The sequence below is a fragment of the Fringilla coelebs genome (assembly GCF_963513975.1).
Source record: "Fringilla coelebs genome assembly, chromosome: 2".
Lineage (NCBI taxonomy): Eukaryota > Metazoa > Chordata > Aves > Passeriformes > Fringillidae > Fringilla > Fringilla coelebs.
In genome coordinates, this window is record NC_140029.1 from 2,071,331 (window position 1) to 2,095,811 (window position 24,481).

The 24,481-nt window shown below is 46.8% G+C and overlaps 1 protein-coding gene across 2 annotated transcripts in view; it reads left to right on the forward strand.

The window, feature by feature from the left end:
• RUNX1 (RUNX family transcription factor 1) overlaps positions 1-24,481 on the forward strand; it is a gene marked incomplete at both ends in the record, with an annotated part of 183,666 nt that overhangs the window by 101,435 nt on the left and 57,750 nt on the right. For both annotated transcript variants that reach the window (XM_084201208.1, XM_084201209.1), the window contains one exon: positions 21,214-21,318. In XM_084201208.1, coding sequence (XP_084057334.1) covers positions 21,214-21,318 — 105 coding nt within the window. The remainder of the gene's footprint in view (positions 1-21,213; positions 21,319-24,481) is intronic.

Genomic DNA, 24,481 nt, shown 5'->3' on the forward strand with positions numbered 1-24,481 from the left:
AAAACATGAGAGATGCTGTAATGTCTAAAAGTATCAGTCATTAAACGTGGTCATTTGGAATATTAAAGGTACCACCTTTTCAGTAAATGGAATTTGCATTATGATTCAGAGCTGACTGTTTAGAAGATTCAAATGAATAGCTGGCAGAGCGCTGGAGAAGCTCATAAAAACAAACCTGTAGCTCAGTTCCTGGCCATGGTAATGAGGCTGGAAATCATAACAGGCAACTGGGGGAGCCTCAAGGTCAAAATCCAGCAGCTGGGACACAACAGGCCCCGTTTCTTGGGGATAGGGAACGCTTTGCCTGCTCCTCTAGCCACTCACACACCAACCTGGGCTTTCCAGCTGTGCTATCCAGAGCCAGGTGCTGAGGATCCTTTAAGTGGAGGGAATTTGGGAATGCTGCGTGCTCTTAGTCAGGCTCCCAGGTTCAACATCCTCACCTGCCCATCTTTGGGGCGGTGACTAATGGATGCTTTTGCTTACTCCTCCGCCAGGGGATTGTTTTCCAAAGGTGGGGATTGTTTGCCTTTGTGCGGGATTTGGGAGCTGCTGTTCTGCGGCATTTGCACAAAGCCTGCAGCAGAAGGTGGCTGCTTCAAAGGGCACTGCTGCCTTTGATACTTGGCTGCAGGAAAATGAACCCCGACTTTGTTTGCCGTGGAATATTTGAGCTGGGATCAGCTCAGTGCCACCGGTGATAATGCGGTGCCAGGGGCGTTGCGCGAGCAGGGACTGAGAGTTCACCTCGGTTCAGGCCACGGTGGAGGCTCCTCGTGTGCCTCAGGGGATTTAAAATCCTTGCTTTAAATCCCTGATGGAGAATCAGGAATGGTTTTCAGTGGTGATCATCAGAATCCCCATTAAAATCTCCTCAGCAGGAGCAGCTCCGTCCCTTCCGAGGAGGAAATTCCCATTCTTGACACGCTTCATAAATAATTTCAATTTCTTCCTGAAATCCGGCAAGACAGTCTGTATCAAGATTATTTCCCATGTCTTCCTCCTGGTTTTGGGAGGGTCACAGTGAATCCCCCTGATCTGGGGGCTGATTTCCCCTCATCAATATTTGGCACCAAATATCAGCCAAAGTTTCAGCCTCGTTCCGTGCCCAACACCCAGAGTTTGCTCTGTGCTGCTCAGCCTTGCTTAGAGCTAAAAACCCAAAACATTTGATTTTCTTCACACCCAAAATAGAAGCGAGACCGTCACAGGTCACCCAAAACCTGGAGATGTGGTAGAAAAGCAATTTGGCTTTTTCTTCCTCAACCAAAGAGATTTCCATTGGATTTGGCCAGGATCCAAAGCTCCAATTCCTCAGCCCAGTTGGAGAATGCTGCTGGGCAAACCTGCCCGTCTGGCTCGGGAGTCATTTCGGGAAGAAAAATGTTCTTTTAAAACTCCAGCCAATCTCAGCCTCCCCCCTTGGCCTGATTACCTGCTTAAAACAAAATTAATCTTGATTTTTCGCCCTCCGTTCGTGAACATTCCGAGCTTCCAACCGCTCCTGCTGCAACGTATCCCTGTTTTTTTAGTGGATAAAGAACTGGTTTAGGTCACTCTGATGAAATGGATCTGATGCAAAAAGCCTGACATTGTAGAAGTTCATTGGCTAAAATGAAAAATAAATAGTTATTTTGGAGAGGGAAAGCTCTGTGGCTTGGGGAACACGACATATTTTCCTCATGGAATCATTAATCCCAGTTCCTATCTTCTTTGGAGGATGTAAGATTCCAAAAATCCCAACAAATAAACATGTTTTCCAGATGAAAATGATTATTAATGGGATATCCTAAGAGTAGCTAATGGAGAAGTGTCTTGGCTTGCTGCAGGAGATCTCAATCTAAACCTGAGAGTGGCAGCTCCAGGAGAGTTTTAAAAACTGCGCCTTGGAAAGGATGGAAAATTAAATCCATGCGGATATTTCCCCAGGATTAGAGGAACTGGAGTAAATTTTGTGGCATTTTTCAATTTCCACAGAGCCAAAGCAGGTGTAGCTTTGTAGAACACGAGAGATTTTACCAAGCACAACTTCTGCCCTCAAGCCTCTTCCCTCTGGATATCATTCCCAGGGAAAAAAAAAAAAATTCACTCTAAGACAAAAATCTCAAAAATACTCAAACTCCAAAAATTACTGGCCAGGATTCCAAATCCAATTATTTTTATTGGTCTTCCCAAGCCAGAGTTTTGCTCCTTCTGTGCAGGCTGTGTTATTTGAGCACTTGGTTGAAACGGATTTTATTTTTTTGACTGAAATGCACTCAAAATTATAAAAGTATGTGCAAAACAGAGGATGCTGCCCTTCAGCAGGGTCGTAAAACCAGTATTAAGCAGGCGTCCAGGTTCTGATCCAAGCCTTTGGAATGCTGCAGGGGACTTGGGATCAGACCCTGGAATCACAACAAGCAGAGTTTGCCAGATGGGATGAAAATAGGAGGAATCCATCACCAATCAACAGGAGAAAAGGGTCAATTGATAGAGTTTAAAATCAATTATTGATTTGGAGTTTGGATTGATAAGGGTGTGGCATTTGAAGGATGCTACAGGCAGTGGAAGGGAATGGGAATTGTAATTTTCTTTGGATATTGGGAAGAAATTCTTCCCCATGAGGGTGGGGAGGGGCTGGAGTGGATTTCCCAGAGCAGCTGTGGCTGCCCCTGGATCCCTGGCAGTGCCCAAGGCCAGGCTGGAGCAGCCTGGGACAGTGGAAGGTGTCACTGCCCAGGGAACCGGATGATCTTTATTGTTCCTTCCAATCCCAAACCATTCCATGATTTCATGACTCAGTGAAAGGAAGGGGCAGTGCCCTGGGCGTGTGTTAGAGGCTCTTTGTGCTTCCATGACTCTTCTCTTAGGACTCTTCTCCCTCCATTCTGTTCTGAATGGTGAATTTCCCCCTGAAAACCAGAGGCCAGGACTGATCCATTTCTTTTGAAGTGATTTAGGGTTGCATCATTAATTTGAGCCAAGATTTCTGTGCAATCCTAGCGAGGCTGAGCAGCAAACCCAGCCCTGCAAGGGGATGGAAACCTTGGCAGGGAGGTAGTGGAAGGAGGGAAGGAGAGGAAAAGCCTTTCCCAGTGCCCGAGCTGCCTTGGGCTTGCTCTGAGCAGTTTGGGCTGTGCACATCTCCAGCTGTGGAATTAACCCCAGGGGTGGTGCTGCTCCTCACGAGGGCTGGACTCCCAAAACCCATCCAGGCTGGCCCTTGGCAGGGATGTGATGGCAGGAGAAGGGAGAGGAAAAGCCTCTCCCAGTGCCCAGGGTTCCTTGGGCACTCTGACTCCGAGCAGCCGGATTTAGGAATCCCTGATTGTGGAATTAACCCCGTGGATGATAGGGGTTTATTCCTCCTCACAGGGGTTGGACTCCCAAAAACCATCCTGAGGGATGAGGCTGAGCAGCAAACCCAGCCCTCCAAAGGGATGGAAACCTCAGCAGGGATGTGGTGGCAGGAGAAGAGAGGAAAATCCTTTCCCAGTGCCCAAGGTGCCTTGGCCTTGCCCCGAGCAGTTGGATTCAGGAATTCCTGATTGTGGAATTAACCCCATGGATGATGCTGCTCTGTATGGGAGTTGGACTCCCAAAAACCATCCTGAGGGATGAGGCTGAGCAGCAAACCCAGCCCTCCAAAGGGCTGAAAACCTCAGTGCCAGGAGGAAAGGAGGGGAGAAGCTTTTCCCATTGCTCAGGGCTCCTTGGACACTGCTCCGAGCAGCTGGGGGCAAGAATTTCCAATTGTGGAATTAACCCTATGGATGATGCTGCTCCTCACAGGGGTTGGACTCCCAAAAACCATCCTGAGGGATGAGGCTGAGCAGCAAACCCAGCCCTCCAAAGGGATGGAAGCCTCAGCAGGGATGTGGTGGCAGGAGAAGCAGGGAAAATCCTTTCCCAGTGCCCAAGGTGCCTTGGGCTTTCCCCAAGCAGTTGGATTCAGGAATTCCTGATTGTGGAATTAACCCCATGGATGATGCTGCTCTGTATGGGAGTTGGACTCCCAAAAACCATCCTGAGGGATGAGGCTGAGCAGCAAACCCAGCCCTCCAAGGGGATGCAAACCTCAGCAGGGATGTGGTGGCAGGAGAAGCAGGGAAAATCCTTTCCCAGCGCCCAGGGTGCCTTGGGCTTTCCCCAAGCAGTCGGATTCAGGAATTCCTGATTGAGGAATTGACCCCATGGATGATGCTGCTCCTCACAGGGGTTGGACTCCCAAAAAACATTCTCTGGGATGAAGGTGAGCAGCAAACTCAGCCCTCCAAAGGGCTGAAAACCTCAGTGCCAGGAGGAAAGGAGAGGGGAAGCTCTTCCCAGTGCCCAAGGATCTCCCTCGCTCCGAGCAGCCAGACCTGGGAAACCACTACTGGAAATTAACCCCATGGATGATGCTGCTCCTCACAGGGCTTGAACTCCCAAAAACCACCCCATGGGACGTGGCTGAGCATGCCTGCAATGGCTCTGCCAGCTCCCAAAAACCCCTCTCTGCCTCAGTACTGAAAATTTCATTGGGGCGAATAAACTCCCGCTCCGAGCGCGTCAACAGGAGAAAAATAACGGCAGAGGGCTCGGAGAACTTCCTGTCTCCGGGAGCATTCCTGCTGTAAACAGGGGCCATGCCAAGTGCTGAACCACTGCCCTCAGTCCAATAACAATAAATCTATTTTTTGGTTCTTGCACATTTTTGCAGCGGCGAGGATGAGGCAGACGCCACGCTCGGAGAGCGTTTTCCCAAATTTTTTTTTTTTTTTTTGCCCTGATAAAAGGGCTTCCCAGAATGTTGTTTAGGGAAAACAAAGTACCTCTCTAGATGAAAAGGTTACATAGTTTCGAGAGATCTGTTTGCCCTGCAGCTTTTCTCTTGTTGGTTTTATATTTGTTTTCAAATTGGTTTTTATTTTGCTGGGGTTTTTTTTTTTTTGGTGCCACCCTTCAGAACTCCTGGAGTTCTGGTCAAAATATACTGATTTTTGTGGGGGTGTGTGTCCCCATATCCCAACTCCAATTAGAGCAGATATTTTGTCACCAAAATAAAATCCTGCTGGGAGATAAATCAGGCTTAGGGCTGGCCAGAGAACTTGAGCAGGAGTGAGGATGCTGCAAATCAGTGGCTCACAATCGCTGTCAGGAGAGTCTTTCCAGCACAGTCATGTGCATAAACCCTCATCTGGCTGAATCAGTCTCTGTTCCCTTCCATAAACCCTTTAGGAGCAGGAAAAAATATTAAAAATAGACTTTAAAATTTTTTTTTATTATTTTAACGCTATGTCTCTCCATCTTTTTTGCCCCCATCCTGCTCCCCAATGTTTTCCCCACCATATTTTGTCCACAGAGTTTTCCCAGCCTCTCCAAATCATTATTCCCTTCATCTCTGGATGATGTTTCTGGGAGTCCCCTTGGAGAGCTGCAGCCTCTGGGCACAGGGTGGGAATTCTGTGCAAACCTTTAGCACCAGGGCAGGTCTGGGGCTCAGAAAAGGATAAAAGGAAGGATCCTAAATTCCTAAATGTGTAAATTCCTGTTGCCTTTTCCCACTGAAGGTGTGTGGGGAGGAGGTTCTGGCGAGGGAAGGAGCTGCCTGGAGGGCTCAGTGCCATCAGAGCTCTCCAGCAGGGCGGTGCTTGGAGCTGTGTGTCCACATCAGTTCCCTGAAATTTAGGGAGGAACTGAAGGAAAAGCTTTGGCAGAGCAACAAATTTTCCACAGGCTGGACTTAGTGCACAAAGCCCTGCTCACCTCCAAGGCCACAGAGCTGGCAGTTGGCAGCTTCCAGGTTGGTAATGGCAGCGTTATCCCCCTCCCAGACATCCATCGAGTGACCCCGGGGCTTTTCCGAGCTCTGGGATCGATGGGAGCTGCATTAGTGGGATGACAGTACGGAGACTCCTTGCTCCAAGCAAATCAGCTCTGAGGAAACAGCCCCAGGGCAGCTGCTGGGCTCAGAGAGCTCCTGGGGGGATGCTCAGGTTGGGATTGATCTGCAGGGGTGCCCTCATGGCCCTGCACAGCTCCTGAAAGGTGCCTGTGCTCAGCTGGGCTGGGCTCTGTCTGCAGCAGCACTGACACAGCCAGAGCACACAGCCTGAGCTGCACCAAGGGAAATACAGGCTGGAGAGCAGGGAAAAGGTTTTGCAGCAAGGGTGAGAAAGTTCTGGAATGGCTGCCCGGGGAGGTGGTGGAGTGCCCATCCCTGGGTGTGTTTAACAAAGCCTGGATGTGGCACTGGGGGCCAGGGCTCAGCTGAGCTGGTGGGGCTGGGCTGGACTCGATGGCCTTGGAGGTCTCTTCCAACCTGGTTATTCTGGAATTCTGTGATTCTGGAAATTCTGTGACTCTGTGATTCTCTGAACTGCTCACTGCAGGAACAGCCCTGGTGGTGGTGGAAGGGTTCCTTGCCTTTCCTGCTCAGACAGGGCGTTGTTGCTCTTCCAGGGAATCCACACCTTCCCTGCTCCTGCAGCCTCTGCCTGCAGCCGTGCCCAGGGTTTGTTCCCAGCCCCTGCCATGGAACCATGGAATGGGGTGGGAAGGAAGGGACCGTAAAGATCCCCTCATTCCAACCCCACTGTCATGGGCAGGAGCAATTCTCCCTATCCCAGGATGTTCAGAATCCCATCCAACCTGGCCTTGGGCACTGCCAGGGATCCAGGGGCAGCCCCAGCTGCTCTGGGAATTCCATCCCAGCCCCTCATTAACATCACAGAGAACAATTCCTTCCTAATATCCAATATAAACCTTCCTTCTCTCAGTGGGAGCCATTCCCTGTGTGCTGTCCCTGCATCCCCTGGAAATTGTCTCTCTCCATCCCTTGGAGAAGAGGGGAGGGGACAGAGGCTGCAGGTCATGGCCAGCTGACCCCTGGGCTGAGCCCTCCAGGCCTTGGGGGTGTTTTTCAGGGCTTTCCCCAGAACTCCCCCTGGGCTGGGGGAAGGGGAGAGCTGAGAGGTGTCATTTGGGATTTAATCCCACTTCAGAGGCATCAATCCGCTCGTGAACCTGGGCCTTAACCTCCCCGTGTCCCTGTCATCCCTATAAAGTCTGGGGGATAATTTCTACCTCAAAAAGCTGGTGAATGGTCTGAAATTAAAGCTGGGCTCAGGACTGTCATTAGGCTTAAGGATCCCGAGGTATTTTCAGTGAGAAGGTGGGGGAAGCTTTGCAGTGGAGCCATTTCATCCTGGACTGTCCTTTCCACCTGCTCTTCCTGTTTTTCCCTTTCCCTGGACTCCTCAGCAGTGACACAGCACTCAGGACAGTTTGTGGGATGCACTTTGTGGAGGTCAGCTCATTGCTGAGCACTCCACAGGCAGCCCAAGCTCTGCCCCAGAAGAGCACTTTATTTAAAACAAAAATTATTTTGAGGAAAAAAAAAACCAAATTCCTTGATATTTAGTTCACAGCTTGGAAGCAAAAATTTGGGAGGGAGGTTTTGGGGAGCACACAAGCATCAGAAATTTCCATTAGAACCATTTTTGGAGAAAAAAAAAACTCCAAAAACTCCACTCTCCCCAAATGTGTGTTCAGCCATGATGTTTGTGGAAATTGAGTATCTCTAATTCAAACACTCAGATAATTTAATATCAATTATTGTTTCCAAGGGCTGCAGCTGAGCTCTCCTTGTGCTGCCACTTGTGCAGGGGCCAGGCACCCCAAGCCCTTCATTCCTGCTGGGCTGTAATTATTGTCCCCACCCAAATTAATCAGAATTTTCTGCTGGTTACTGCAGCAGCTCCACTCAGAGGTAGAGGCTGCTTGGCTTTTCCACTCAATGTTCTTCCTTCCTCCCCTCCCTGCTCCGTGCATTTCATGCTTTAATCCATTTTGGAAACTTGATCTGCAGGCTTGCAGTTTCAGGCAGAATCCCACCCCAAAAATTCAGCTCCAACAGGTCCCTGGGGTTGTTTTTGAGGCCAAAAAAGCCCATTCAGCGAGGCTGGTGTCACTCTGGTGCACAGAGACAGCCCCAGGAGCCACAGCAAGGCTGGAGCTGGGATTTCCACGGGAGCTCAAATTCCAAATTCCTCCCAGAGCTGGAAACCCACTGTGGAATTGGCCACCAGCACCCAGGGCATTGCTGGGGTTGGTGTTTGAGGGTGCCAGAGGTGACTCGTGGCTGTGTCAGCTCCTGGTGTCACCCTTGGGTGGCTCTTGTGTCCCTGTGCCCCACAGGTGAGAGCCCACCTGCAGAGCTGCCCCAGCCCAGGGAGGAGCTGGAGCTGCTGCAGAGCCCAGAGGAGGCTCCAGGATGAGCAGAGGGCTGGAGCAGCTCTGCTGGCAGGAAAGGCTGGCACAGCTGGCATTGCTCACCTGCACAGGAGAAGCTTTGGGCTGAGCTCAGGGTGGCCTTGCAGGGCCTGGAGGAGCCCCAGGAAAGCTGGAGAGAGACAATTTCCAGGGGATGCAGGGACAGCACACAGGGAATGGCTCCCAACTGGAAAATTACAGGTTTAGATCAGGTATTAGGAACAATTCCCTCCCTGGCAGGGTGGGCAGGGCTGGGATGGAATTCCATCCCTGCATCCCTGGCAGTGCCCAAGGCCAGGCTGGACACTGGGGCTGGAGCAGCCTGGGGCAGTGGGAGGTGTCCCTGCCATGGCAGGGGTGGGATGAGATGATTTTTAAGGTTCCTCCAACCCAAACCATCCTGGGATTCTGTTGTAGGACACCCTGCCTTCAGAGGCCTCCTCTTTTTTATGTCCTCTTTTATTTCCCACCTCTCCCAGATTCTCAGGTATTTTCCTGCTTCAGCTCCTTCCTGATCAATGACCCTTTCCTACCCACACCACTCAGCAGCCACATATTTTCATACTCTAAACCCAAACTGAGCTTTTGTGGCCTCTCTGCTCGAGCACATTGAGAGGAGAATTCACACCAAGGTGGCAGAACAGCTGCCTGGGAGAGGGAGAACAGGAATCCAGTTGTAAAACTCCCGTTTTGCATGAAATCCATGAGCTTTCCCAAGGAATTCCCACCAAATCCACGCTGCTGGAGGACACAAGTGCCATCAGGTGCCACCAGCTGCCCATTGCCAGGCTGGCAGAGGATGGTGTCACCACCCCAGCCCACAGCTTGGGGAAGTGAAACCCCTCAGCAGCACAGAAGTGAAACTGGCTGCACACAAATTGTCCAATTTCAGTGTAAACATCTCTTCCCACCCCAAAAAACAACCCCACAGACAGAAAAGTGTGGCTGTTTGAGTGAGCTCAGTGCCAGCCTTGCCAGGTTGCCCAGCCTGGTGTGCCAGGGCAGCTGCAGAGGGCTCCAGGTGAGATGCTGAAGGTGCTGCCTGCTCCAGGGAGGGACAGAAAGCAGCACTGGGGCAGAAATGGGGTTTGAAATTGGCCCTGACACCTTTGGGCGTGCTGGGTGCTCATCCCATCCTTCCTCTGAGGGAAGGGATTGGAGTGTTGGTGCCACTGCAGCACAAGAACAGAGGGGGAAAAGTGATTTTAGAACCTTTCTCAACTTCTTGAGGGAGCTGAGATTTCAGGGGGCAGCCCCAGACTCCTCCAGGGGAGCTGCCCAAGATATTTGTGCTTTTTTGGTATCCTGAGATTCGCTTAAAACTCCTCTGAGGATCCCCCAGAATCTTTTCATCCCTCAATTCAGGCACTTGCCACCCCAAATAGCAGCCCCAGCCTCCTGCCCACGCTGATTTTTCTCTGTCCATGGAACCTGCATCTCCCTGAGACATTTTTTGGGAGTCTTTTCACCTCTCCTCCACGGAATTGAAACCCCAGGTAGCAGGAAAACTCAGAGCTGGGGTTATCTTGATTTGAACAGCCAGAAAATAGTGGAAATAAACAAATGGAAATAGAGCAAACAATTAAAAATAATAACAAACAATGGGAAAATAACAAACAAATAGAAAATATCACTGAGAACAGCAGCAGCTCCCACATCTGCCTGGGTCAATATTTCATGTCTGCAGCTCAGGATGATATTTTTGACTTCTGCAAGAAGCAAATGATCAGGAAAAATCTCCCCAAGAGTGACAGGGACTTTTCTTATCACCCAGATAAAGTCAGATTCAATCTGGGTGCCTGCTGAGCCTGGCAATGTCTCTATGACTTGATTTCAGTGATGTAATTTGGGTTGCTCAATGTAATTCCTGTGTTGCCTGAGGTTAAAAGTGCCAAAATAATTGGTGCATTTTGGCTGAGCGCTGTTATTTTGATTTCACCAAAAGAATTGAAAGGATTCCACCCCGAGACAAAACCTTCTGGGAATGCCACAGCAGCTCTGCTGCTTTCCAGGCCAGAATTGGAATTTTTAGGCAGGAAAAAATGTGGAGCAAGGGAGGAAAAGAATGTGAAGGGAATGTCTGGGGTGCTGCAGGGAGCTGGGGAGGAAAGGGAAGGGGAAAAGCCAGGACCAACCATGTCCCTGCAGGAATGAGCTGCTTTCCCACAAATATTGGGGAGAAAAAATCAGAATTTGGGAGTTGGAGAGGAAAGGAAAAGGGAAAAGCCAGCACCAGCCATGTCCCTGCAGGAACAAGCTGCTTTTCCACCTTTATTGTGGAAAAAAATTCAGGATTTGGGAGCTGGGGAGGAAAGGAAAAGGGAAAAGCCAGCACCAGCCATGTCCCTGCAGGGATGAGCTGCTTTCCCACAAATATTGGGGAGAAAAAATCAGAATTTGGGAGCTGGGGAGGAAAGGAAAAGGGAAAAGCCAGGATCAGCCATGTCCCTGCAGGAATGAGCTGCTTTTCCACCTTTATTGTGGAAAAAAAATCAGGATTTGGGAGTTGGAGAGGAAAGGAAAAGGAAAAAGCCAGGATCAGCCATGTCCCTGCAGGAATGAGCTGCTTTTCAACAAATATTGGTGAGGAAAAATCAGGATTTGGGAGCTGGGAGGAAATGGAAAGGGGAAATCCAGCACCAGCCATGTCCCTGCTTTTCCAGCTTTATTGTGGGGAAAAAAATCAGGATTTGGGAATTGGAGAGGAAGGAAAAGGGAAAAGCCAGGATCAGCCATGTCCCTGCAGGAATGAGCTGCTTTCCCACAAATATTGGGGAGAAAAAATCAGAATTTGGGAGCTGGGGAGGAAAGGAAAATGGAAAAGCCAAGACCAACCATGTCCCTGCAGGAACGAGCTGCTTTTCAACAAATATTGGGGAGAAAAAAAATCAGAATTTGGGAGCTGGGAGGGAAAGGAAAAGGGAAAAGCCATCACCAGCCATGCCCCTGCAGGGATGAGCTGCTTTTCCAACCCTGTTGCAATAAAAAAATCAGGATTCTGGAGCTGTGGAGGAGAGGAAAGGGAAAAGCCATGTTCAAGCAGGCACGAGCTGCTTTCCCAAAAATATTGTTAAAAAAAATAAAAATCAAGATTTGGGAGCTGGGAAGGAAAGGAAAAGGGAAAAAGCCAGGACCAGCCATGTTCTGGCAGGAATGAGCTGCTTTTCCAGCTTTATTGGGGAAAAAAATCCAGTATTCCTGGGGATTCCAGTTTGCAGCAGGACCCCTTTTGGCCCTGTAGAAATCCAGAACAAAACATTTATTGATTTAGAGTGCTGGAGATTTCATCTGGGGAAGGAGCTGCTGTGTAAACACTGAGAGAAGAACTTCCTGGAGTGAGAAATGCTCCCAAGGTCAGGTTTGTCCTGCTTTGGCAGGAGGGAAGGGGCTGCATTTCCCAAATTTCCAGTTTGGCATGTGTTTAAACCTGAAAAAAAAAACCATAAAATGCACAAACAGCTCCATTTCCCCTGTGATTGATTCACTTCTCTGGGAGTCCTGGAATGGTTTGGGTTGGGAAGGACTTTCAGAATCACCCAGTGCCATGGACAGGGACATCTGCCACTGTCCCCTCTGCCACTGCAGTGTTCCCAAGGTCAGGTTTATCCTGCTTTGGCTGGGGAAGGGGCTGCATTTCCCAAATTTCCAGTTTGGCACGTGCTTAAACCTGAAAAAAAACCCATAAAATACACAAAGAGCTCCATTTCCCCTGTGACTGATTCACTTCTCTTGGAGTCCTGGAGTGGTTTGGGTTGGGAAGGACCTTCAGAATCACCCAGTGCCACGAGCAGGGACATCTGCCACTGTTCCATCTGCCACTGCAATGTTCCCAAGGTCAGGTTTATCCTGCTTTGGCAGGGGGGAAGGGGCTGCATTTCCCAAATTTCCAGCTTGGCACATGCTGAAAAAACCCCTATAAAATACACAAACAGCTCCATTTCCCTCTGTGACTGATTCACTTCTCTGGGAGTCCTGGAATGCTTTGGGTTGGGAAGGACCTTCAGAATCACCCAGTGCCACGAGCAGGGACATCTGCCACTGTCCCCTCTGCCACTGAAATGCTCCCAAGGTCAGGTTTATCCTGCTTTGGCAGGGGGGAAGGAGCTGTATTTCCCAAATTTCCAGGTCTTTAAACCTGAAAAAAAAACCCATAAAATGCACAAACAGCTCCATTTCCCCCTGTGACTGATTCACTTCTCTGGGAGTCCTGGAAGGGTTTGGAAGGACCTTCAAAATCACCCAGTGCCATGAGCAGGGACATCTGCCACTGTCCCCTCTGCCACTGTCCCAGGGTGCTCCAAGCTGGCCTTGGACGCTGCCAGGGGTGGGACAGCCACAACTTTTCTGTGCTTCACTCTCACAGGGAGGAATTCCTTCCCAAAATCCCATCTGATCCTGCCCTCCTCCATCCTAAACCATTCCACCCCTCCATCCCTTGGCCCAAGTCCCTCTCCAGCTATTCTGGAGCTCCTTCAGGCCCTGGAGAAAGCTCTGAGTTCTCCCTGGTGGTTTTTTTTTTGGGCCACCAGCCTCATTTGGGTGTTTGGACCGTTGGTCTGTGGTGGTGACAATTTACAAATTTACTAATCCTCTGCAGCTGAGGTGAATAACAGCTTTATTTCATATTTAAATCCAGTGGCATCTGTGGTGCTGCTGGTAAACAAATCATCTTCTTCTTTTTTTTTTTTTTTAATTCTGATGCCTCTTGCTCCAGCTGCAGTTTTGTTGGTTTTTTTTGGTTTTTTTCTTCTGATGAAACAGCACCAGATCCAACATCAGAGGCAAAGTTTTATTCTGTGCCAAACCATCACTGGTGGCTGCAGAAAAAAGCCACCACCTGAGCACAGGATTTTGCCTGGTGCAGGCTTTGAACACCTGCAAAAAACAAAACAAAAAAAACCTTTCACTCCCAGGATGAGCAGCTGTTAATTCATGAAGGGTCAAGTGATTTCAGCCCTTCTCAACTTATTGATCCCTTTTGGAGGGCTCAGAGATAAGAATTGGTCCCAGTGTCTGGGAGGTGACATTTGTGGAAGATGTGGATGGCATCCTGGAGATGCTTCAGTGCAGGAGAGCTCCTGGCTGTGGCACAGAGCCAGGGAGATGCTGGAGGAGCCAGAAAAAATGGGGGAAATTGATCATTTAGTGTGGTTTAGTACTGGTACAAAGGGGCTAAAAGGTAGAAAATGGATAAAAAACCTCTGAAATAAAATCATCCTGTTTCTTCCCAGAACCTGGAATTCTCTCCTTAATAGATCAGAAATGTCTGTAATGTCATTTGAGTTGCATTTGGGCCTTACATTTCATAGTTTTCCACCTATGTCTTTTGTCCTTGTCAGCACAGACATTCTTGGCTGCTTTCCTTCTTTTTTTTTCCCCTTCTTTTTCTTTAATAATTTACTGTAATGATTTTTTAAAAAGAAAAAGAAAAAAACAACCAAACCAAATTTAACAGCACAAAGGTTTATTTGAACAAAGCCCAAAAGTAAAAGGCAGTGATGACACCAACCTCATCTCTCTGCCTTTTCTCCCTCCTCCACAGCCAAATTTCTGAAGGTTTCACTCCATTTTTTTCTGTTCCCAATGGGATGACCCTTCATCCATGGATTCTTTTCAAAGGATCAAAATGAAGTAAATAAAATATTAAAAATAGGGAGGTTCAAGGACAGGGATCTAGGATCTGGAGAGGGATCTTCCTTCTTTCCAAAATATAATTCCCTGTACCACAAAATACAACACCTAGACCACTAAAACTGAGAAAGAATTTTAAAAAAATCTTTTATTTACTGGACTAATCTGCAGATTAGAGATCATAGCAGAGATTAATTAGAGATTCTGTCTCTTTTCCCTTTTCCCTCTGCCCATGCAGCCACTTTTATTAGAAGTGTTCCTCCCCCCTGCAGCCCCAGCTGATGGTGACAGTGCTCAGGGATGACTCAGACAGGACACAGGAGCTTCATGTGACCGTGGTGTCACCCAGGATTCATGTCCTCCCCCTTGCTTCCTCCCAGACATTCCCAGGGCAGCAGCTCATGAGCCTCTTGCTCCCTCTAGGGCTCTGCAGGGTGGTCCTGGAGACCACTGGGATCCTGGAATGGGGCTCCAAATTCCGGGATTTCAGCACAGGGCACAGGCAGGGGCTTTGATCTTGGAGGTTGATCATGGAATCATGGAACAGCCTGGCTTGAAGGGACAATATCAGAGAATCCCAGGATCCCTGGGGCTGGCACAGCCCTGCCAGCCCAGGCAGTGCCAGCTGTGCCCCGTGCCCACCTTGTCCCCAGCCCAGAGCACTCAGTGCCACCTCCAGGTGCTTCTTGGGCACCTCCAGATGCCCAGCTGGGGTGGTTCATGCTCCTGGCCACATCCACCTGCAGCTTCTGCTGCCAGGGTTGGGGGAGTGATGCTGGAGAGCACCCAGGGCACAAGAGCCTGGCACAAACACCCAGGGATGGGTTTCCCTCCCTTGGAATAGATGTGCTTAATAAAAGCCTGGATGTGGCCCTGGGTGCCAGGGTTTAGTTGAAGTGTTGGGGTATGGGTTGGACTTGATGATCCTGAGGGTCTCTTCCAACCCAGTGATTCTGTGAATTCTGGGAAATGTCTCCTTCTCTTTCCATGGAATTCCTGGTGCTGGCACAGCCCTCCCAGCCCAGGCAGTGCCAGCTGTGCCCAGTGCCCACCTTGTCCCCAGCCCAGAGCACTCAGTGCCACCTCCAGGGCACACCTGCAGGGATGGGCACTGCAGAGCTCCCTGGGCAGCCCCTGCCAAGCCCTGAGCCCCCTTTCCATGGGCAAATTCCTGCTGCTGTCCCAGCTGAGCCTGCCCTGGCCCAGCCTGAGGCTGTTCCCTCTTGAACTTGGTGCTTTGTTCTCCTCTGAAGTTCTCTCAGTTTTGCCCAGTCTCGGGGGACCTCCTGAGCAACCCTATAAATGTGGGGACAACTCAGAATCCATCTGAGCTCTTGGAGAGCCCATCCCTGCAGGTGTGCCCTGGAGGTGGCACTGAGTGCTCTGGGCTGGGGACAAGGTGGCCATGGGGCACAGCTGGCACTGCCTGGGCTGGCAGGGCTGTGCCAGCCCCAGGGATTTGGGATTCCATGACTTCAGCTGTCAAATCAGTGACACTTGAAGGCACTTTTGAAATCCAGTCTCTACCAAACCCCCCAAGAAAGTGTCCAGGTAACATTTCCAACCTCAGACTTGTGTTCCAGCCAGGACTGCTCCTGTTCCCATTGCTTTTTCTGGAAGGGCTCTGACCTTACACCTCTTGCAATAACAAACATTCCCGAGAGATTTTTCCTACCTTGGTTTTGAGGGAAGAGCTGATGGGAGCAGTGACTCCTGGGCTGTGCCCTCACACATTTGAGACCTTGGGAAGGGTCTCTGTGGGAAGGGTTTCCAAAGGCAAACCCTGCCCCACCTCTGGAGAATTTCATCCTTGTGCTCATCAGGTGCCTGCATCAGGAGCCACCAGGGATTGTTCTAGAGAGAAACTGGGTCTGAAGTGGCTCTTGCACCCCAAAACCCCTTTCATCCTCATCAAAGTGCCCCAGGATGAGCCCAGAATGACTGGTTTCCATCCACACTGCCCTGAGCTGGTTTCTGGGTGGTTTTCTGTCAGTTTATGGGAATGTTGAACCTAGAGGCTCTCGGATTTTGATGTTATCTCCTGGTGCTGGTTTGCTGTCACCGCTGTGACACTTTCAGTGTGACTTTTGGAGGTGCCCAAACCAGGCCAGAGTTTCAGGGTGACTTTTGGGGGGTTTTGGTCCCTTTTTCCAGTCACCAGTGAGGTCAGGTCCTCTGTGTCTGACTCAGTTTTAGGAAGTCTGTCTGTGTAGACACCCTGGGTGTATGATACAGGTGTTGTTGGAAACAAAATCTGTATCATAGCACATAAAACCCAGGAGATGTTTATGGCCCTGCTGTCATCCCAAACCAGGAATACCCACAAACCCCACATTTGACTCCCAATCCCTCCAATCCCACCCTTGTTAACCAACCCCATAAACAATGAATAATTCAGGAGTACTGAAACCACTTAATAAAGCTGGATGGAAAGGGGACAGAAGGAGCAGGGAATAAAAGCCAGGTGGAATTTCTGGTGAGCAGCAGTGACCCAGGTTTGTGGTTCCAGGGGCTGTGGTTAACCAGGATGTGGTTCATGAGCACAAGGAGTGACCCAAGTGTCCTCCTGCTCTGCCAGCCCATGTCACACCCCCACACGGGCTCGGTCCAGTCTGTTCTGGGAAAAAATCTTTAAAAAACCAAAATCAGCTCCATCTTCTTCTTTATTCTGGTCTTGTAGAGAGGAATTATGGCCACATTTTGCTCCATTGTTGTTGGGGTTTTTCCTGCATTTATTTTCTATATAGAACCCTCTCCAGAGCCTTCTAAAGAAATGAATTTCATTTTCTAGCAGAGCAGTTGACAAAAAAAAAAACAAAACCAATTGGAAGCAAGATGGAAATACTGCAGACTAGTCCAGTAAATAAAGTATGTTTTTAAATTCTCTCTTTGTTTCAGGTGTTGTGTTTAGTCATACAGAGAATTATATTTTGGAAAGGAGGAAAATCCTGTCCAGGCCATTCAGTTGAGTGCTGGACTGGATGATCCCTGTGGATTTCTTCCTCTTTTTCTTTATTCTGGTTTTAGAGACTGGGATTATGGCCACATTTTACTGCACTTCACTATTGTGTTGGGGTTCTTCTGCATTTATTTTCTATCTAGAAACTTCTCCAGAACCTTCTGATGAAACAAATTGATGATGTGCTCTAACAGAACAGCAGGTGTCAAACCCTAAACTGGAAGTCAGATGGAAATACTGCAGATTAGTCCAGTAAATAAAGGCTATTTTAAAATTCTCTCTCTGTTTTTGTGGTCTAGGTGTTGTATTTAGTGATACAGGGAATTATATTTTGGAAAGGAGGAAGATCCCTGTCCATTTTACATTTCTATTTATTATTCTATTGAAATTTCTATTGAAATTTGGCCTTATTTATAGAGCTATTTCTATTTCATTTTTACATTTGTATCTAATATACTATTTAACATTCTATTTACCTTTCTATTAAAATTTCAATGGAAATTTTTATTGAAATGTCTATTGAAATACATCCTTTTTAATAGAGCTATTTCTATTTCATTTTACATTTCTTTTGAAATTTCTATTGAAATTTGGCCTTATTCATAGAGCTATTTCTATTTCATTTTTTCATTTCTATTTAATATTCTATTTAACATTCTATTTACCTTTCTATTGAAATGTCCATTGAAATTTGGCCATATTTATAGAGCTATTTCTATTTCATTTTTATATTTCTATTGAAATTTGGCCCTATTTATAGACCTAACTGAAGCAAACAAAATTGTGGGGAAGGGAAGAAAGTCCTCACTGGGGCTGGAGCCAGGTGGTGAAATGAGGGTGAGGGAGGAAGAATCTCAATTTCCTCTCAGCAATTCCTGGTTCCCCTCTCGGGGTGGTGTCCCCAAAGCCTCTGGCTGATCCCTGAGCTCCCTGCTGATGAGAGAACCATGCTGCAGCTGCTGCCAGGCAATGTTTTTACTGCTGCCAAGGCCAACACCATCAGCTGAGGTCTTCTCAAAGGTGCAGAATGTTATTTCTGCTCTTTCACAAATGCCAGGAGTAAATGCAGGGCTGGTCTTGAGTTTTATCTTCTTTTTAGCCAAGGCTGGGATTAAATGTGTGAGAGGGTATTTCTTGTTGGACTCAGATGTTCATCAGTTCTGATCTCTGTCACAGTCTCACAAACCCTGAGCTCTGCAGCACTTCACTGCCACAAACTAAAAATGGAGCCCTGTCTCTCTCTCCAAGGCCTTTGAAGGACAAACTGTCCAATTAAGAAATGACACCTCAATTATTTTCACTTCTAGCCCAATACCCAACCACCCGTGCCCACAATGGGGACTTTTTTATCCAATGACACAAAACCACCCAAACCCAGGGAGAAGGAGGAGAAGGAGGAGAAGAAGAAGGCAAAGAAGAGGAAGAAGAAGGAGAAGAAGGAGGAGGAGGAAGAGGAGGAGGAGGAGGAGGAGAAATAGGTGAAGAAGAAGAAGAAGGTGAAGAAGAAGAAGAAGAAGAAGAAGAAGAAGAAGAAGAAGAAGAAGAAGAAGAAGAAGGAGAAGAAGGAGAAGGAGAAGAAGAAGAAGGAGGAGAAGAAGAAGAAGAAGAAGAAGAAGAAGAAGAAGAAGAAGAAGAAGAAGGTGAAGAAGAAGAAGAAGGTGAAGAAGAAGAAGAAGGTGAAGAAGAAGAAGAAGAAGGTGAAGAAGAAGAAGAAGAAGGTGAAGAAGAAGAAGAAGAAGAAGAAGAAGAAGGTGAAGAAGAAGAAGAAGAAGAAGAAGAAGAAGAAGAAGAAGAAGAAGAAGAAGAAGAAGAAAGTGAAGAAGAAGGAGCAGCCGCCACCCTAAAACCTCCACCTTGCTTTCTGTCTATTCCTGCATTCTAAACCCTCCAACTCTGAGTTTCCCACCCTGTGATATCACACACTTCTATCCAAACTGCACCCCCACAATCCCAGTTCTGTCATTCCATTCTGGAAGCTTCTCCAGGCCCTCAGGTCACTGCAGTGCTCTCTGGGGGTCAGTGCCTGGCAGCACAGACAGGCTGGAATTCCCAGCAGCCAGGGCTCCAACAGGGTAGCAGAACTTTTCCCAAAACAGAGCCATGCTGTGCACAGAACAACTTGGAAAAGGCCTTCACCATTTTCTTGCTAAATAACAGAGAAACCGAGCCTTGTCCTCTGCTGTGGCTTCATAAAATGTTTTCATTCTCTGTGGACGAGCTGTAGGGATTTTTATTTTTTATTTTTTCCATTCCATTCTTTCTTGGCTTTGCAGTAGCAGCTGATTTTCAGAGATGGAATTGATCTCCTGCTGGCCTCAGCCGTGGAGTGTGGGGTTTTACAGCCTGCCTGGGGCATCTGAGCACCCACTTCTCTGTGGTTTCAACAAGTGCTGCTGCCCGGATTCCCGGGGCACTTTTGGAAAAGCCAGCCACAATTTCCCCACCTCCCTGAACCAATTCCCTTTAGAAAGCCCAGGTAACACACCAGAGTCAGGAATATCAGATAAACCCTGACTCTTGGGGGAGTTTTTTTTTTTACAAACAGAGCGTAGATGATTTAAATATAAATTAATTTTGTTTCCCCGAAAGCTTTGAGCAGTTGCCACGGAGGGAATGAATCCAGCACCAGCATTCTACACCCCATAAAACCTTTCAGTGCCTTGCAGGGTGTTCAAGCTCTACCAGAAACGAGGAGTTTGCTCTTCTCAGCACTCAAGGATTTAATTTTTACATTTTTATTTAATATCCTCTTTACATCCCTATTGGAATTTCTCTTTAAAATTAGCCTTATTTATAGAGCTATTTCTATTTCATTTTTATATTTGTATTTAATATTCTGTTTACCTTTCTGTTGAAATTTCTGTTGAAATTTCCATTGAAATGTCTATTGAAATACAACCTTTTTAATAGAGTTTTTTCTATTTCATTTTTACATTTCTATTGAAATTTCTCTTCAAAGTGAGCCTTATTTATAGAGCTATTTCTATTTCATTTTTACATTTGTACTTAATATTCTATTTACCTTTCTATTGAAATTTCTATTGAAATGTCTATTGAAATACAGCCTTTTTAATGGAGCTTTTTCTATTTCATTTTTACATTTCTATTGAAATTTCTCTTCAAAATGAGCCTTATTTATAGAGCTATTTCCATTTCATTTTTACATTTGTATTTAATATTCTGTTTACCTTTCTATTGTAATGTCTATTGAAATACAGCCTTTTTAACAGAGCTTTTTCTATTTCATTTTTACATTTCTATTGAAATTTCTCTTCAAAGTGAGCCTTATTTATAGAGCTATTTCTATTTCATTTTTACATTTGTACTTAATATTCTATTTACCTTTCTATTGAAATTTCTATTGAAATGTCTATTGAAATACAGACTTTTTAACAGAGCTTTTTTTATTTCATTTTTACATTTGTATTTAATATTCTATTTACCTTTCTATTGAAATGTCTATTGAAATACAGCCTTTTTAATGGAGCTTTTTCTATTTCATTTTTACATTACTATTGAAATTTCTCTTTAAAATTAGCCTTATTTATAGAGCTATTTCTATTTCATTTTTACATTTGTACTTAATATTCTACTTACCTTTCTATTGAAATGTTTATTGAAATGTCTATTGAAATACAGCCTTTTTAATAGAGTTTTTTCTATTTCATTCTTACGTTTCTATTGAAATTTCTCTTCAAAATGAGCCTTATTTATAGAGCTATTTCTATTTTGTTTTTACATTTGTATTTAGTATTCTATTTACCTTTCTATTGAAATTTCTATTGAAATGTCTATTGAAATACAGCCTTTTTAATGGAGCTTTTTCTATTTCATTTTTACATTTCTATTGAAATTTCTCTTCAAAATGAGCCTTATTTATAGAGCTATTTCTATTTTGTTTTTACATTTGTATTTAATATTCTATTTACCTTTCTATTGAAATGTCTATTGTAATGTCTATTGAAATACAGCCTTTTTATTAGAGCTATTTCTATTTCATTTTTACATTCCTATTGAAATTTCTCTTCAAAATGAGCCTTATTTATAGAGCTATTTGTATTTTGTTTTTACATTTGTATTTCCTATTCTATTTACCTTTCTATTGAAATTATGGAAATGTCTTTTGAAATACAGCCTTTTTAATGGAGCTTTTTCTATTTCATTTTTACGTTTCTATTGAAATTTCTATTGAAATTTGGCCATATTTAGAGAGCTCTTTCTGTTTCACTTTTACATCTCTATTGAAATTTCTATTGAAATTTGGCCATATTTATAGAGCTCTTTCTATTTCATTTTTACATTTCTGTTGGAATTTAGCCTTATTTATAGACCCATTTCCATTTAATTTTTTTTGCTCACTAACATTTTCTCTTTTCCTGTTGCAGGGAAAAGCTTCACCCTGACAATCACAGTCTTCACCAACCCTCCCCAAGTAGCCACGTACCACAGAGCCATCAAGATCACAGTGGATGGACCTCGAGAACCCCGAAGTAAGTGAGCTCAGGAGAGAATTCCCAGAGGGATAAACTGATTTAATGGAGGGGCTCATCCCCTTCCACACCAAACCCAGCAGCATGTGGAGGAATGGGAATGTTTGAAGCTTTAAAGTGGTTTTTATCCTGCCTTCCTGAAGTGCTCTGTCTTGCTGGTGTCCAGCTGATCCGGTGACTTGCATTTCTGAGACACCCAGCCAGGCCTGGCTTGGCCCAAACCCAAGAGCTGACTGAAGGGATGCTGGGAAAAGGTGGGCAGCAGTACCTGGCACATCATTTCTTGCTTTTCAAATGTTAAGGGCATTTTAAAGCATTGCAAACCAATAAGGCATTGATCAAACCCTTCAAACAGGAATAAATGTCATGGTTTGCTGCTTCCTGGAGTTCCCTGAGCCTCAGCTGGGGGACAGCTTGGGTGAAACCATTGATCTGCACAGACAGCAAATCTTTTCTTTTCTTTTCTTTTCTTTTCTTTTCTTTTCTTTTCTTTTCTTTTCTTTTCTTTTCTTTTCTTTTCTTTTCTTTTCTTTTCTTTTCTTTTCTTTTCTTTTCTTTTCTTTTCTTTTCTTTTCTTTTCTCTTCTCTTCGCTTCTCTTCTCTCTTCTCTCTTCTCTCTTTCCTTTTTCTTTCTCTTTTTTCTCTCTCTTTTCTCTCACTCTCTTTCTCTCTTCTTTCTCTTTCCCTCTCTCTTTTCCTTCCTTCCTTCCTTCCTTCCTTCCTTCCTTCCTTCCTTCCTTCCTTCCTTCCTTCCTTCCTTCCTTCCTTCCTTCCTTCCTTCCTTCCTTCCTTCCTTCCTTCCTTCCTTCCTTCCTTCCTTCCTTCCTTCCTTCCTTCCTTCCTTCCTTCCTTCCTTCCTTCCTTCCTTCCTTCCTTCCTTCCTTCCTTCCTTCCTTCCTTCCTTCCTTCCTTCCTTCCTTCCTTCCTTCCTTCCTTCCTTCCTTCCTTCCTTCCTTCCTTCCTTCCTTCCTTCCTTCCTTCCTTCCTTCCTTCCTTCCTTCCTTCCTTCCTTCCTTCCTTCCTTCCTTCCTTCCTTCCTTCCTTCCTTCCTTCCTTCCTTCCTTCCTTCCTTCCCTTTTTTTAAAAGACTAAAGCACAAGGAGGACCTGAGGGATTTGATGTTCCCAGGGAATGCCCAAGCCCTGCACGACCTGCCCTTGGTGTGTTCAGGTGCTGAGGGCAGCACAGCTCCAGTTCTGTCTGGGTGAAATGGAGGAGGGTGGAGCAGATGTGCAAGAAGGCATCACAGAATCAGGGAATGGTTTGGGGTGGGAGGGACATTAAAAATCATTTCATTCCAGCCCAGACACCTCCCACTGCCCCAGGCTGCTCCAGCCCCAGTGTCCAGCCTGGCCTTGGGCACTGCCAGGGATGCAGGGATGGAATTCCATCCCAGCCCTGCCCACCCTGCCAGGGAACAATTCCTCATTGCCAGGATCCCACCCAGCCCTGCCCTCTGGCACTGGCAGCCATTCCCTGTGTGCTGTCCCTGCATCCCCTGGAAATTGTCTCTCTCCAGCTTTCCTGGGGCTCCTCCAGGCCCTGCAAGGCCACCCTGAGCTCAGCCCAAAGCTTCTCCTGTGCAGGTGAGCAATGCCAGCTGTGCCAGCCTTTCCTGCCAGCAGAGCTGCTCCAGCCCTCTGCTCATCAGAGGCAATCTTGCCCTCAGTCATCACCCCAACAGGGCATTTGCATATTGTTATCAAAATGTAAATTGAGGTTTGGGATGAGTTTCTTGCACCCCTCCCACACTCTTGGCAGAAGTTCTGGATGTTGCTTAAGTGGAATTATCCCGGGAGAACAGAGCAGCAGGACTCAAACACCCTCCAGGGAATGAGACTGACAGCTTGGGGCTGCTTAACCCGGAAAGAAATGTTTCATCCTTCAGCTAAAATAGCTTAGAAAACTCAGGTTTTCTTCTGGAGCCTTCATTTAGCTGAGTTGCATCATGATCCATGTTTTTAGTGGAAAAATCTGACATATTTTTTGGATTTGAGGACAGGCCTTAAAACAAATACTGTCAGAATAAGTCTTCTTCTTTATTTATTCTTATTTCTTTGGTTTGTTGTTTGGGTTTTTTGTATTTAAATTGTGGTTGAGTTGCCCCTGAAAAAAATATCCTCAGTGAACCAGGCAGCTGCGTACATAAAACAAATATTTGCGTATTCAAATTCCAGATTTGCATATGCAATTACCTGGGCATGCTCACGGTTTGCAGACAATGAATAAGCTTGAGTTCTTTGAATATGCATCTGCTTGAAACAAAATCCTCCTGCAGGCAAACCTTCTGTTGGAAATCAATTCTTCAGTTGGTAGAAGAGTTAATATTTAATGAGATTCTGCATTTCAAGGAGGAAGTGGAGATAGGATCCACACGGAAGCAGCGCTGGGATCTGCCCGACCCAAATGCATGCAAAGGCTTCCCTGGAATTCACAGCCCTCCTTTCAGGCAAATTAGATGCACTGGGAGGTTTGAGGCATCTCACAAGGAAAGGTTGGGCTCCCCCAGCAGGAATTCACAGCTTTTTTATTGCTGAGTCATTCATGACACAGCACAAAGGGACTGTGCTGTCATGGAGGTGTTTGGGGTGGAAGGGATTAAAGCTCATCCCATCCCACCCCTGCTATGGCAGGGACACCTCCCACTGCCCCAGGCTGCTCCAGCCCCAGTGTCCAGCCTGGCCTTGGGCACTGCCAGGGATGCAGGGATGGAATTCCATCCCAGCCCTGCCCACCCTGCCAGGAAACAATTCCTCATTCCCAGTGTCCCACCTAGCCCTGCCCTCTGGCACTGGCAGCCATTCCCTGTGTGCTGTCCCTGCAAAAGGGAGAGGGACTGGGGCAAAATCCAGGTCTCCGAGGGATTTTTCCAAGTCCACAGGACAATGCACCAGGCCATGAGTGGGATGTGCCAAAACCACAACAGCCACGGCACGAGGTTTGCCTGGTGTGAGGATTGGGCAAAGGATGAGAAAAGTGCTCAGAGGGGAGAAGAAATCACAGGTTCAAACAAAAGCAACCAGAGAATCCCAGAATCCCAGAATGGTTTGGGTTGGGAGGGGTTGTAAGGGTCACCCAGAGCCACCCCTGCCATGGCAGGGACACCTCCCACTGCCCCAGGCTGCTCCAGCCCCAGTGTCCGGCCTGGCCTTGGGCACTGCCA